General features: G+C 37.9%; 1 protein-coding gene and 1 pseudogene across 1 annotated transcript; one reads left to right on the top strand and one right to left on the bottom strand.

Moving 5' to 3' along the window:
* Positions 1-1022: 1022 nt before the first annotated feature.
* Positions 1023-2803, bottom strand: LOC149021128 (aldehyde oxidase GLOX pseudogene; annotated as a pseudogene).
* Positions 2804-7088: 4285 nt separating this feature from the next.
* LOC149021127 (iron-sulfur assembly protein IscA-like 1, mitochondrial) lies at positions 7089-15847 on the top strand. The gene is made up of 3 exons (XM_089149378.1): positions 7089-7352; positions 13803-13920; positions 14116-15847. Exons 1-3 carry the CDS (start codon positions 7163-7165, stop codon positions 14219-14221), a joined length of 414 nt encoding a protein of 137 aa, XP_089005504.1. The 5' UTR covers positions 7089-7162; the 3' UTR covers positions 14222-15847.
* Positions 15848-15896: the final 49 nt, after the last annotated feature.

The following is a 15896-nucleotide window of genomic DNA, read 5'->3' as shown; positions in this document are numbered from 1 at the left end:
GAATCATCAATTTCCTTGTAAATGTGTGTTATGTGTCACAACATTACATCAAATGGTTAAAATTCATTTATAAGTCACATTAATCACTCATTTGATATGATTAATAACCATTTTACACATGACATACATCTATAAGAAAATGAATGGTCAATTTCTAACAAGGAAATGGATCTGATAAATTTCTCATATCTTGATCAACAATCTCCAACTCAAGTTAGACCAGCTGACTTTGTCCGGTTCAAGATGGTGGGGATGGAGAGCTGGGGGGTTTTGAACTTTTCCTCCGAGCTTCTCGTCGTCCGCCATGGAATCAGCCTATTTTGAAACAAATCACACCTTTTGAAAACCGATGGATTCTATTAAAGCCGTTTCTACACGAACTGGATCCATTTTAGCTTTTGCATCATGCACTTACCATCCGTTCTATCCAGGTATCTCAAATCCAACAGTGAGATGGACAAGAGACTTGGACAAAGAGAATGGTAGCCGTTGGATGCAAAAGCTGAAATAGAATCAGTCCGTTTAGAAATGAAATCAAATAGCATTTTTGTTTATTTCATTTATAATCGGATTGATTCTATTTCAGCCTTTCCATTCAACAATCGCCATTTTTTCCTTTTACACATAGTCCATCCAAAGGACAATTGCCATGTTTTTCCTTTTACACATAGCCCATCCAAAGTACAAAAGGGTTGGACTGTGAGGATCTAGATCCGACTTGGGGATGGTGGAGAAGACAAGCTGAAATGGTTTTAGAGGGGACCGAAATGGTTTTAGAGGGGACCAAACTAGCATCTGTTTGAAGGTGGTTTCTTGTGGAAAAGCTCTGAGTGGGCACATGAAATGTCACTGGCGAAAAGGGTACGAACTGTCACACCCACCATGAATTGAACTTGAAAACTTTGATAAAGAGAGAGGGTTTTGATGATTTGATTTTAATTTGCATGTGCCATTGTAAAGATAAAAAAGGCTAAGCGAAAATGTTTGATTGATGACAACTCTGAATCTCCATTAATTTATGAATGAAGGCAAGGTGGATTTGCACACAGTAATATTATTGACGAACAATCAGAACTTACAGGCGCCATGGATCTAAGCCAGCTTTCTTCCTGTTGGCTCATCTCCTGACCCTTCGAATAGATCAATCATGAAATACTAAAATTAGAAAAACCCAGAATCAATGGATGCGAACCCAGATACCCTCACTTGGGATAGCTTGATGAACCACGAAAAGAAGATAAAATCCAGGAGGTGCCAAGACAGGAGAAGCTGGACTGTTCACAACCACTTGATACTCAGCATCTCCCACCGCCGCAGCATTGCCACCACCCAGCACCACCAATCTTTGATTCATGGAGAATGAATGCGTGGTAAATGGTGGAGCTACCATAGACACCGCCACCGCCTTCGCCCTCACTGGGCCCAAAACCGAGAACTTTATTGCCAGTTTTTGGCCGTAATTTATCAGGGTGTGTGATGCCGGTGCAATTATTTTTGGCCGGAAATTTGAGAACACATATTCCGGCGAAAATGCTTCCAGGGTCAAGTCTGTCGGAAACAGGGCTCCGGTGAATTCATAACCCGTGTGAGGATTGTTTCCTCCCACTAGAACTCGCCCATCACGTAACAAGATTGCAGTGGAATGGTATAACCGTGGAAGAGTAGACGGGTTTTGAACCTCAAACCGATAACCCGGTGCAGCATCGGGCATATAAAGAACCGGTTTGAATACCGGATCACGCCCGAGTTCCCACCCGGCAGTCCCACTTCCAGCACCATTGATGATCAAAACATTACCATCTGGTAGTAAAGTCATGTCACCCATAACCCTTGCAAACGGCATTGTCTCCATGAACCATGTTGGATTCGGGTCAGTAATTCGGATCCTTCCACATGTATCCAACGCTCCCATGAAGTTACCTCCACTCGCTGCAGGGTACGATCCTTTTGGAGCTCCACCACAGATGAGAACCTCAGCTTCTTGTGCGTTCTTCAATGGAAGTAGAACTGATGAACCAGTGCTAGGGTAGCTCCGAGGATAGCCGCCGGGCATCACCGGAAACGTTTTCACGACTGCGTTTTTGGTGTAATCGAGTAAGATTGCTCGATTGTTGGCGTAGATGAACAAGTTCCCATCAACATTGAGGTGAACAAAAGGGTAGAGATTGTTCTCTTGGCCTCTATCGTTGGTCTGAGCTAGAAGTGGCAGAGGGTATAGTTTGTTAGAAGAAGGTGATTTGGGGAAGAACTCGTAATTGAATTCTTGGCGACCACCAATAACAATGGCGCGGCCGTCCGGTAATAATTGATTGGTGGCGTACCACCGCCGTGCATTGAGTCCGGTGGGAATCTCATTCCAATCACAAGTACCACAAGGTTCGAAAATTCTGACGGCACGTTCACCGTCGTTGAATCCACCTGTTTGGATCAAGTGACCATCAGGAGAGACAACGCCAGATGAGCACCATACATCTGTGAGAACAGTGAGAGGCCTTACGGTATTGGTCTGAACATCATACTCAACAGAGTGAGCAGTGCAATCGTGTTTGAGGGCTTGCTCGTAAGGGTCATTGCGGCATTTGCCATTTGGCAATTTGATATTGGAAGGGCCGAAGTCTGTGCGGTCGAAGATGACGACTCGATCATTGTTGAGAAGCTGCATGTGCATGGCTGATATTCCAATGTTTGGCGTTAGGAGTTTCCATCCACCACCTGGAGCTGCTTGGATTATGGAAGATAGAAAAATGAATTGGCATGTTAAGAAGGAGAGGAAGAAGGAAAGAATGGAGGAAGGTGAAGACATATTGAGACTTGCTTTTTCTTGAAACTCAGGCTTTGCAAATGTATGTTGTTAGTTGAGTGTCCATCTGTTGGCTATTTATATGCATAGGTATATGGAATTATGGATAGATAACGAACAAATTAAAAACTCTTGGTGATAAAATTGAGTTTAGATCTACCTTTTACATACGTGCAGCCAAACTAAACCATAAATTTGCTTCTCTGGATCGTTTGATCGTCATCATCATAATTATTATGATAAAGAGAGTTTTTAAAATGAATTACAAGAGTAAAAGAAATTTCAAATATCTTGTTTAAAGCTAATCAATGGAAATTGTTGCTTGTTAGCTACAAAGTTTGTATCAAAACTCCAATCAGATTGGGCGTTTGGCTTCAGTGTTGCGCAATTAATGTGCAGCATCGAACTGCCTATGATCCAGATGTAAAGTGGTGGTTGAGATCATTTTGGGTCTCTAGTGTAATTCAAAAAGTAAAAAATAAAAAAACCAAACGGATGGTCAAGATTCAAGAATTGATATAGACCATAGGCAGCTTAGTACTGCATTGATTGTGTATTAATTGCACAGTACTAAAGCTCAACCCCAGATTGGGATTCTCTTGATCAATAAATTATTTTTCTTTCTCTTAAAGGTTATTTTCACAAAGTTATAAATTTGAGTATGGAAATTATTTTCAGACGTAATCATTTTAAAATTCTTTTCATGTGGAAGTTTTGGCTATTGGGTTTGCCCCCCCATGCCGGTTAGAACACTTGAAATGATCTTCCTTACTTAATGTAAAGATAATTTTTGAAGATATTCCAAGAAGGTTCTTAGGAAGACAAAAGATGAATCCAAACAACCCAAACACAATATTTTGATAAAGATAACCAATACTTCAAGAATTCTTCTTTCTTAGACGTTTCTGAATTACCCACGACTTCTTGGGGATGGAAGTCACTATTGTCAGCTCGGAGTCTTATACGAAGAGGATTGTTTATTCAAGTGGCCAAAGGCACATCAATAAACCCGTAGATCACTCCATGGATACCATATTATGAGATGGATCAAGGTTGTTACCCTTATGCTTCCCAAACTCCTACTAAGGTGTCAAATCTTTTTTATGCTAACACTCTTATTTGGAACGGAACTTTGATTCACAGATGATGGACGCTGAAGGTTGCTTCAATAATTATTAATATTCCACTCTCTTCCACACCGAAGCCTAATCAAGTTATATGGAGGTACACGACAACATGGACATTCATTGTCAAATCAGCTTACAAGCTCCACCAATCATTGTCAATTGTAAGTCAGTCTAGTACTTCCAATGTTACACATCTTCCTCATTGTGTTTCATCTTCAATTTGGCAGCAATTATGGAGAATTCCTCTACCATGGTGAGTTCTTCATTTTAGATGGAAATCAATGCATAATTGGCTACCAACAGATATGTTGATTCACAGAAGCTGTAACATCTCACCCTTATGCTTGTTTTGCGACTCAACGAATGCAACACCCCAACATGTATTTTATATCCATCATTTACACAACAACAATTTGGAGATGTTTGGCTCTTCCATCTCTTGATCAGTCGACAAAATATCAATTCTAAGCACAAGCTATACTACATAAGTATTTTCACTCACCTACCAATCCCTCTCTTCCTTTGATGATTCTGCTAACCCTATGGAACATATGGAAGTTATATAAACAATTGATAGATAAACCAAATCAACTTCCATAAGTGGAACAAACCGTCTCTCATATTCGTTGTATTTGGGTACTGAATCTAACACACATGGATTATCTCGACAAATCCAAAATACGAGATGTAAGATCTTTTCAATGGAATGAACTGCTAGCAAGATGGATAAAGATAAATGTTGATGGATGTACCTTCCATCAAAGAAAAAAAATCTGGATTTGGGGTGTATTGCAAGAGATTCCAAAAGGGCGCTTTCACTTTGCTTTTGGGAGGGTTGTAGACATCAGGATGCTATTGTGGCAGAAGCCTTAGCAATTCGTAAAGCCATATAGTGGGGAGCTAATTAATATGCAATATCACATCTTCTAATTAATTGAAAGTGACATTCCAACTTTGATAAACCTACTTAAAAATGGCTCTCAATCACCTTGGAAGATTTTTCATATCATTGATGATATTCGGCAACAACAAAACAATATTTTTTGCAATTTCAGTTTTGCCATATCCATGGCAAAGGAAAATTTTCAGCAGATTTTATAGCCAAATATTCTGCCCTAGCAACATGAACTGTGTTGCAACTTTTCCTCTCCCTTATTCCCTCACCTTGTATCAAATGGTCTTTACTTTGAGATACTTTAAGTTGTAATATTTTAAGTGACTTTTCTCTCTCTTAATATCATTATCTTTTACCAAAAAAAAAAAAGAGTTTGGTCTTATAATTTATATTGATGGGATCCATCACATTCAAATTATAAAGAGAAATTCTACATGACTTGCGATGTAATGTAACATTTAAGTCTTATATCCTCAAGGAATACAAGTAGAGTTGTGATCTAGCTAAATCATTGATGGGTAACTCAGTCGGTAATGTTCACATATTCAACACTTCTCATCCATGTGGCATATGTAATAGTCCTGACCTCTTGAAAAATCAAATCAAACCAAAGTTGAGCTGAATCCAAGGTGGGTTGATCTGGTTTGAGTTAGACGAATTTTTATTGAAGTTGACATTTCAAAAACTAAAAAAAAAAAAGAAAAGGACATTTGAATAACCGGGAATTTCAGATTCAATGTTGTAACTAGAGATTATAGGCTCTTGTGTCCAGCTATCAAGTTGGCAACATTTCAGTTTCTCATGAATTGGGTGGATTAAGTAGACCTCTTCCTTGTTGACATAATCTTCCAATGATATGCGAGCTACTTAACTAAGAAGGCAAACTGTATCTCATCAATATTTAAGAAGGAAAGCTTCTATGCACCAACAAGTGTTAAGGTTGTGGTTGTGTTTAGTTCAGTAATTGGCTAGAGTCAATATTAGAATTATGTTTCTTAAAATTAAGTTCTATTTCTATCAAGAAATTCATTCCATTTACGGTTTTCAAATGATCATGTTTGATGTGTACCTGTGAGTCAAATGTGGGTAGTTTGGTAAATTGAGTCCGATTTGATAAGAAGTCGAGTTTTTCTTTATTATGATGAGAGAAAGCGATTAAAATGCCATATTGTAAAAAATGTATAGTAATTATAGGTAAAAAATTTAAGGTTATATTAGTAATTTTAAAAAGTACGAAGGATAAGATAGTAACGGGAAACAGTAATTATATATCATACTACTTCCAATTTGTTAAGAATTAGTCGGATTGAAGCGATAGCGTCATCAATCATCATTCGTTGGAATTGAAATATCTGCGAGATTTGGGTCACAATTAGTATCGATTAAACAAATCATTGGAATTCCGGGCGTGGAAACACATAAGAAAAGAACTCTTGAATGGAAATTGAAAAGAGATGTAACTCCCGTTCCTTCGGAAATGGTAAGATCTTTGGTGCAAGAAGAAGGGGTTGATCCGTATCATCTTGACTTGGGGTCTTTTTGTCCAGGTGCAGGTAGTCCGCATCTTCACAGACATGTCTATTTCACCGAGCCTCTCTCCGAGACAGTGCCCAGATCGTTATGCCTTTCGTGCGGGTCGGAACTTACCCGACAAGGAATTTCGTGGTTCGATCTATGATTTATCATTTATGGACGTTGATAAGATCCTTCCATTTAGCAGCACCTTAGGATGGCATAGCCTTAAAGTTAACGGCGAGGTTCAAACTAAGAAAGCCATTTTCAAGTAGTCTTCGATCGATTACGTATTAATCAATATTCGATTGATTGGTCCGAGGTTATCGACAAAGAAGATTTGTCTAAGTCACTTCAAAAAGGAAAACTTCCAACACTTGTGGCACATATTTTCTTAGACCAAAATACCTCTCCTCAATAGACATGAATCTTCTCAAAAAACCCGTAATCAAATGACTGCACCCTTAAAAACGATTGAAAACTGAACCCCTACAATCCTGTCCATAAAAAATAAAAAAATAAAAAACGGTGCGAATTTTTGTTTATCAAAAAAGAAAAACAGTAATTATCCGATGTAATTAAAAAGAGAAACCAAATATGGGTAATTATGTACTTTTACTGCCGTTAACGTTAAACTGTTAAAGTTTAAACCGATTACTTATTTCTCAAGCAGTCAAGTGATCTAGAGATTTACCAAAAAAAAAAAAAAAGTGATCTAGAGCTTTTACCAAAAAAAAAAAAAAAAAAAAAAAGGTGATCTAGAGCTTCTCCTAAAACAATCAAATTCGCGTGGAGCGGCGAAGTCCGAGAGAGGGATTCATCCAGGAGATGGCTTCGTCACTCCTTGCGGCGGGAGCAGCGAAGGTCGGCCGTGCCGTACGACGACAAGCGCTAACCCTTACGGACAGCGCAGCATTTAGATTACGCCAGCTGCTAGAACAGCGACAGCGCCCATTTCTCAGGCTTGGTGTCAAGGCTCGTGGCTGCAATGGCTTGTCATACACTCTCAATTATGCAGGTTTGAATCTCTCCCCAGTCTTCAGTCTTCAATCAAGATAAAGATCACGTTCATGGTCATGACAGATATAAGTTCTTTTCAGTTTTTTGGGTTTTCAATTTCATTCCCTGTAATAGTTTCTTTTATAAAAATATATGAACTAGTTAATGAAATTATATGACGCTTAGCTGGATTGGATATGCATAAACGCTGGAATCTCATTTCTATGTAATAGAGATTTTGAAGTATGCAGATCAAATGCTTCAGTGCTCCCTTTGTGATTTTTTGCTAGTTAATGAAATTATAGGGTACTAGGTTAGACCACGAATAGGAGGAAAACCCTATGTTAGGTTTTTTTTCTTCTTTCTTCTGGATTGTTATTCATTGTCAATTGCTCTTTCAAGCCTGCTATATGGATGCTCCGAGTTTATCTTTATTGGCGTTTTTTTTTTTTTACTCTTCTATGGACAAGAATGTTAGGGTTTCTTGTTACTTTTAGCTGCCTGGTTCTTGGAATCGGATTCTAGTACTTTCGGATTCGATAGTTTTGGGGTTTAGATCCAAGTTTAGGACACAGGTTGTTTTCTGGGTTGCATATATGTTAATGTTGTGGACAAAATACAAATTAAAAAAAAAGAACAATAAGGTTTAAGCATGTAGTTCATTCTCATCTAAGATGCGATCATGTTCAAGATGTTAATTGAACTGGTAAAACGAAAAGGAATCATTTCATTCTGCATCATTATTTGAGAAACTTGTATGTGGGGCCAATACTTGTGCACAAACGTGTATACTATGCCAAAATGGAATTATTTCATTTAGTGTGATTTGGAAATCTTGATAATAGTGTTGTGTGCTCAAATCATTCAGCTCAACCCAACCAAGCATTATCCCAAATAAATGTTGTCGGCTATTTGGATCTTATTTCTCCAGTTAACTTTATTCAAAGCCATACTTGTTTCTAGCCCTAAGTTATGCCTGTCTTTCCCCACCAGTTCTAGAAATCATTTTAGTTCTAACCCTGACTTTTTCTTTCTTTCTTTGAGTTCCCAATTACAGTTGGTGCTTTAATTTGGTATCTATTAGAATGAAGTTTTTAGAGAGAATATCTGGGTAGTTAAGGATATTTTAATGGTGTACTGACCAGTGTAAGAACTGTTGTGCTGGTGCAAGGTAGTGAATTCCCAAATAAACTTGCATTACATTGAGGATTAGCTTTAAGCCATGTATGTTTCACTAATCATAGATTAGCTAACAAGAGAAATTCAAGATCAAGTACATTGTTGTGTGTTTCTTTTCGATAATATTAATTTGGTGGATGAAGCGAACATGGGTATAAATTCCAATCTTAGAAATATGGAGATCAGCCTTGGAATCAGGTAAGTAATTAACTGAACAAAACAGATTATGTAATGTGCAACATCGGCAGTGGATGATATTGCACAAAGATTAAGTGGAGAGATGCGTTCATAGTGTTGTGTAATGACTTATTCTTTTTAAAGTATAGAGAATTTTACAGTACTATTATACTGCTACTATACAACCAACAATGATGCATGGAGTTGAATGTTGGATGGTGAAAAAAATGTATTGACAGGCTTGGTGTAGCTGAAATGAAGATGCAAGGAGGGAGTAAACAGATCATAGCTGATTTGGGAGTAGCTTGGGAACATGATAAGTGATGCAAAAGTTTATTAAGGTGGCATGGACGCCTGCATCAATGGCCTGTGGAGGGTTGATTTGATTCCAAGTTGAAGGAGCCAAATCAGTCAAGGATAGGGCTAAATTGACTAGGAGAAGTGGTGAGGAAAAACATGCATAATTTAGACCACTAACTAGAGTGGTTTTGAGTAGAGTTGGTTGGAGAACAATGGTTAACATAGTTGGGATAAGGCTTTGTTGTTGCCCTTTTTTTTTAAGACCGAGCCGAGTTGTATACCCTCTTAATTAATCTAGTTATTCTTGAACAGAAAAATATGAAACCTAATCAATTATTACCAAATCAGGATCGAGACGGTAGCAATATGTACCAAATAAAGTATCTGTTAGATTTTTATTTATTGTTGGGAACACAGCATGGTTCTGTTTGTTTGGACAGAGCCTCCCTTGAAGTAGAGTGACAGGGACAGAGCATAGTTCTGTTCATTTAGTCAGAGCCTCTTATGCAGGAGGGAACAGAAGACCCAACATATTACATAGCTTGCAGGTATTAGGTCCAAGTAAATTTGTAGCACTAAAATTCTGGGAATTACAGAGAGTTTGGCTACACAGAAGTGTCTGTAACTTGCAACCACAAAATCAGATTTGGCTAATTCTGGTGGAAATGACTACATGGTGAACTGTACCAGCCGTTTCCAGTTAATCTGACTTCTCAGGCATGCATGTTCAACTTACTGGTCCCGATTGAGTTGTGGTTAAGTGTTCCAGAACATAGAGAACAGGTTTAACAAATGCAAGCGATAGATTTACAAAAGGAGGATTTAAACTGAAACAAAAGGGTGGTGATTGCCAGGACTGACTATGTATTAAAGGTCAAAAGGAAGAGAGAAGGGATAATAGTTGCAAAAACAGAGGTTAGAAACCAGAATCCAGAAAGCAAAGTATGAGCGTGACGCCCCACATCTTTTTATATTATTATTTTATTATTGTATGTGAATGTGTCAGTCTTTAAGATTATTAAAGGATCCTGATGATTGGTTTGATGGTTTAATCAAATGATCCTAGTGTAGTTAAAGAATAGCTTAAATGAGGCTAGATTCCAATTGATATTTTGGTCGAGGTCAGACATCGCTTGTGGGTCCCACAACAGTGGAATTAGACTGAACTCAAAACGAGAAAATGATCAGCATAAATTTCTGAATCTAGATGTATTAATATTCGTACCTCAGAGTGGGCCCTGCGTAAGATAATAGAGTGGGCCCATGAGCCCAAAAGAAGTCCACTATATATATATGTTAAGAGGAGAGAGAAGGAGGGGATGACACCTCCCTCTCTCTCCCACCTACGTGGTACTATTCTCACAAAAAGGGGCATGCATAAAATGCATGAGGTGTTACATATATTTATCACCATATTTTGGGTTATCAAGGTAAGAGATGAAAAGAGAGAGAAAAGATAGGGTATGTGTGGAGAAGTTAAAGGAAACATAAGTGAGTTGAGAGATTACAGAGAGAGAGGTGAGAGAAAACTAAAGTCTGCACGCAAAGAGAGTACATAGGGAAAGAGAAAGAGAAAGTGGAGTATAGAATCTGCAAACATTTAAGGAAGAGAGAGAAGTGAAAGAGACTAGAGGAGAGAAGAAGAAGAAGAGAAGAGAGGAGAGAGAGAGAGAGAGAATAATGTAGATAAAGAAGTGGAGAAGAGGAGAAAGAAAGAGAAAGAAAAAGTGGAGTATAGAATCTCCAAACATTTAAGGAAGTGAGAGAAGTGAAAGAGACTAGAGGAGAGAGAAGTGAAAGAGACTAGAGGAGTAGGAGAGAGGAGAGAGAAAATAAAAAAAGGAAACCCCCTGTGGCTTCCGCGTATTCAAAATTGCCGTTAATTGTTCGGAATACAGGAGGGAAAGCGGATTTTTAACTGAACCAGAATCAAAACACACATGAAACAAGAACAGGTAAGTGATATTAACCAACTCATGTATGTTATAAGTGTGTGATTCCACTTAGTAGACAGGTAGCATTCACATGTTAATATTTGATGTATTCACTTACATAAATTATGGAAGTGCATGATATATTGCTTTATGAATGGAATATAAATGCATGGGATCGGATGACAATTTAATGACTTGATTGAACTGCTTGAATTGAAATGTCGATAGTATTCTTGAGATGTTGAATTATGAATTTGAAATGATGCTTATGCTTGTTAAATGTAGAATTATCATGCTCTCATATTTAAATGATTGGATTGTATGAATTGTGTCTAGTCTTATTCAGATAAGATTAAGTGATGATTGAAATGCAAAAGGTGCATTGAAATGGACAGAGCACAGTAATGCAATACCGAAGTTGAATGTAAAAAGAGTAAAATAAAAAGAAATAAAATGTCAATGGCTTTTGTAAGTCCTGGTACTTAACGTACCCAAATGGGAGGGCATGAAACGGCTTCTGTAAGTCTTGGTACTTAGTGTACCCAAATGGGAGGCATGAAGTAAGACTGAAAAGTGGAAAGATATACTAGACTGATGATGGCCTTCTGTAGAGAACACCTAGCCTTGTGCCAAAAGACTAAAAAGAGAATTTCTTCATGAGAACCTCTAAGACTGAGACTAATGCCACTTGTGTGGTTTAGACTGATGGTGCTCTCTCTACAGGTAGCGCTTAGGTCTGGTTTAATAATGAAAAAGCAAAAGAAAAATGAAAAGAAAATTGGAATGCATGGTGTTATATGACTTTGATGTGATAATTGATGCATGATAAATTGTCTGACTTACTTACATGGTTGTCTATATTGCTTACTGGGCCGCAAAGCTCACTATTGTAAATGTTGACATGTCTTCAAATACATGATAAAGGCAAGGGTGCTGCCACCTGACATTGCCTTTAAAGTGGAAGATACAAACTCTTTTTTATTTTTGTTACAATTGATGTTGGTTTAACTGGATTGTGAATGTATATATTCCTTTGAGACTGTATGTACTTAACTAGATACTGTTGAAAGGTCAAATGTAAACATAAGAGGACTTTAAACTGTATACATATGTTTATGAGTCAAATTGTCAAACAGGTTTTCTATTTTTGTCCTTGAAAATGTTTAGTTAGAATTTTGTTTTAGTAATTATAAACAGGTTGATAATGAGAGGAACTATCACGTGCCCTAGTTGAATGTCCATAATGTGGGCCCCTCCAAGTCTATGAAAACTGGGGTCGTGACAATGAGCGAGACTAAAAGGAAAAAAAGAATGATAGGTTGGTACAAGAAATTTAATGGGAAGTTGCAGAGAAGAATATGAGAATATAAGAAAACGCTAAGAAGAACTTGGCACAGATAGAGGAGATCTGGAGGATACCTGAAGTTTCAACTGATTTTTAACACCAAAAAATCACTAAAATCTGCCACTTTTATTCTATTGTCAGAGGACTGTTTATATATATATGTAAACATATGGAACTTTAAGGTCTGACTCCCACACTATCTAGAACTTGCCTCATCCTTGTACAATTCAAAACTACTTATTGGATCAATCATAGAATCAAAAGAGCACAGCTGAAGTCTAAATTCTTTAGGAGAAGTATTACTGTGGAATTGTAATGAAACTATGAAGTATGAACAAGTAACCATTTTGAGGTTCATTTTATGCTACTGGAGGGGAAGACAGAACAGTATAGGCCTCTATCATTTATGACCTGATTGAAGGGCAAGGATCCATGTTGCTGAACCCATTTAGATTGGATAAGACCGTGGTGTTGTTTGTTATAGTCACTGTTGAACTACTTTAGATAACATGTTGGTGGAGTGGGCAATTCCTTAATGTGATCCGCACTCTCCGCCTGCCCGGGGGGGGGTTGTGACGGCTTCATTTTGTCCACCTAATCCTCAACTACTTGCTAATGGATTTTTTTTTCTGGTGAGCACAGCTGGTCCCGTGGGCTTTTGCCCATGGATTCATTTTCATTCCTTAGAAAGGAAAAGTGGGGGGAATGTTCACTTATGTGGCTGCCTTAATCATTTTGTGTAATTACTTTTTGATACTATTTTCTTTATTACTTGTGACCATGGTTGGCACGATGCCTAAGCGATCCAACTCCAAGGCTGTGGAGACAGTTGAACATCGAACTGACACTAACAAGGTGATTGCCTGGGTATTGCATTGACAACTATGCTCACCACTATAGAAATTCGTTCGAATCCTAAGTGGTACAGAAATTGGGCTTTCTGGGGATTTTGAACAGTTTTGATCTCTTTTCAACTGGAAGCATTGTTGTCTTGAATTTTTGAAATTATATCGACTCCGTTAGCTGTGGTTCTATAATTTGGTGGCCTTCAGTTCCTTTTAGTTAGATCTATCAGTAAGGTCGAAGACAGAAAGTTACATCTATACTGAAGAGTATTGGCATTGTTTGGATGGTTAACTCAATTATGGGAAAGCTAACTTTCCTCCCTGTAAGATAGTCAGGGATGCCAAATTCAAAACAGTGATATTTTTGCCCACTTTCTGTTTGATGTAATATAGTTCAGCAAAAAAGCTGAAGTGTTCTGTATAGCAGAGCTGACAATACATGTAAGTATTAAATATGAATAAATGCAGTGTGATAGAAAATAAACCTTCTTTATGCCTCAATTGATACAATTATAGGATGTTATTGGAAGTAGAAGTAAATAGAAAGAATACAATGTCAATGTGCTTCCAGATTCATGTTGCTGGTTTGGCTGCATGAATGCTAATCAGGGATTGAAAGGCTTCAGTAGATTTGTGAGCTAGGCCTGACTTATGTGAGTATTAACATTCCAATACCTTCAACTATGCAGATGAGAAAGGGAAGTTCGATGAATTGGTTGAGGACAAAGGAGTCAAGATATTGATTGATCCAAAGGCACTCATGCATGTCATTGGGACTAAAATGGATTTTGTAGATGACAAAATCAAGTAAGCAGTCCTCACTTCTGTATCAGCCAAAAACCTTTTCTTCCATAATTCCATTAATATATCATCTTCAAAATAAACAGCATATGTTTATACATTTCCAATTAGAGGATGCAGTTTCTGCCTGTGATACTTTTGCTTTAATAACTGTGTGTACTGCAACCATATTTTTCAATTTTTAAAACTTCTTTGTCACAGGTCTGAGTTTATATTTATCAATCCAAACTCCAAAGGGCAATGTGGGTGTGGAGAATCCTTTATGACTACCAGCAGTGCTGAAGCTGCCAAGAGGGGTGGTGTATAATGGCAATTTAAGTTATGAATCTGTGACTAAGTTTTGAACGGCACTGGTTCATCCAGTAAGAAGGATCACTTCTTGAAGCCTCATTGTGATTGATGTGTACCTACTAAAGTAGAGTTCCACAATAATTCTTTGTTCTTCGGTGAGGTTTGAATGTCAAAAAGTTGTACGAGTAGAGTAAATTCTTGTCCCATTTATCTTCCTCTTTCTAACATGTGCATTTGACCAATCTGTATTGTAAATAGAGTGGAAAGGATACTAAGGAGTAAGAACAGAAATGATGGTTGCAGAGATGGATGTAGAATGGACCTTGCTTCAGTCCTACACATTTAATGGTTGCAGAGATGATGTGTTTCTGACAACTGTTGGTGGTTTTTCTTCTTCTATAAATTATAGGAGAGGTTTTCTTGCAGGTTGTACTTTGAAGCATTGGATGGACATGAGTGTGTTTTATACCCGGCCTATCCAACGGTTGACATTGTAGTGTGTCGTGCACTACTGTGCACATAGCCGTTTGCCATAAATTATTTTGGAACTTTTAACAGAAATATATAATTCCTCATTTTTTTTTTTGTTCTTATATCTCTGTCTTTACTATTGATTTTGTTTCCTTGTTGAAAACAACTATTTTGTGCCGACTCAAGTTCTTGTCGTCTTTGTCATTCTGGTTTTCTGTGGCGGAGCTTCATTCTTTCTTGATCCGTTTCCAAAGGGTGTTACCTGTATGTTTTCCTGTTCTTTCACCTTCCAGGTGAGGAAATCTGATGGATGTTACGGCGCCTACTCTTTCGGTGTTGTTTGAATTCCATCAACCTTCATATTTACTCAGCTCTAAATTTTTCTAAGTTTCTCTAGCTGATCTTGTCTTTCTTCACTTTTGGCCCCTTGCCCTTACTGAATATTTCTCCTGTGCGGCTGTGCCCTTGGTCTCTCCATTGATTTTTTCCCCTCTTCTGATTTTGGGTACAGGAGCAACTAAGCTCAGTACTGCCTTTCTCTTTTTCGAACTGTTGAGCTAGACTGGGCATTAAGTGAACCTCTTAAGGTAAAGCTAATGTCTAGGCTTCCTATTCCAGGGTCATTTTTTGGTTCATAGACACTCTTGTGAGATGGGCCCTCTTTTCTTCTTCTACCCGTAACTTTTTTTTTTTCCCCTCAAGTTCAGATCATGTATTTGTCAATTGTCAGGTAAAGGTCTTTGTTTTTCTCAGACTTTTCCATCATATGTACAAAAGGATAGTTAAATTTCTTCTTAATGAGATGGAAAAGTATAAGTACAATATCTGCCCATCATTTATAATCCATATTCTTTTTTGGTAGAAAGACTCCACTTTTTCTGCATGATAGTGAATATGGCTCATGTCCATTCTGGTTGTTCGTTTAGGAATTAGGATACTGTACCACTTGCTGGCAAACAGGAGAAACCTCACAGGCTCTTAGAAGATGCCAAGGATTTTGTTCTAACTAATCTCTCAAGGGGGAATCCTCTATGCCTCTCGCTTGTTAATCCTAGCTTACAAGAATCTAGACCATAAAACAAATAGCAACTCCATGTGACTGGCGAGTCCACGGCTTTGAATCTGTTCATGGTATTTCATGGTGGTTAGTGGCTACACGATCTCTGCAACTAATCTGCTTATAATAAAAGATGATTAGCAGAAATGTTTGAAAAATTGGA

Source organism: Hakea prostrata, chromosome 3, assembly GCF_041222555.1.
Source record: "Hakea prostrata isolate BN-2017 chromosome 3, UWA_Hpros_2, whole genome shotgun sequence".
NCBI classification, from domain to species: Eukaryota; Viridiplantae; Streptophyta; class Magnoliopsida; order Proteales; family Proteaceae; genus Hakea; species Hakea prostrata.
This window is presented reverse-complemented; position numbering and strand designations above follow the sequence as displayed.

Excerpts from the sequence above, each read along its gene's own strand:
- LOC149021127 (XM_089149378.1), top strand. The coding sequence starts at position 7,163 with ATGGCTTCGTCACTCCTTGCGGCGGGAGCAGCGAAGGTCGGCCGTGCC. Across the intron at positions 7,353-13,802 it reads ATACACTCTCAATTATGCAG|ATGAGAAAGGGAAGTTCGAT; the intron begins GTTTGAATCTCT and ends TCAACTATGCAG. Across the intron at positions 13,921-14,115 it reads TTTGTAGATGACAAAATCAA|GTCTGAGTTTATATTTATCA; the intron begins GTAAGCAGTCCT and ends TCTTTGTCACAG.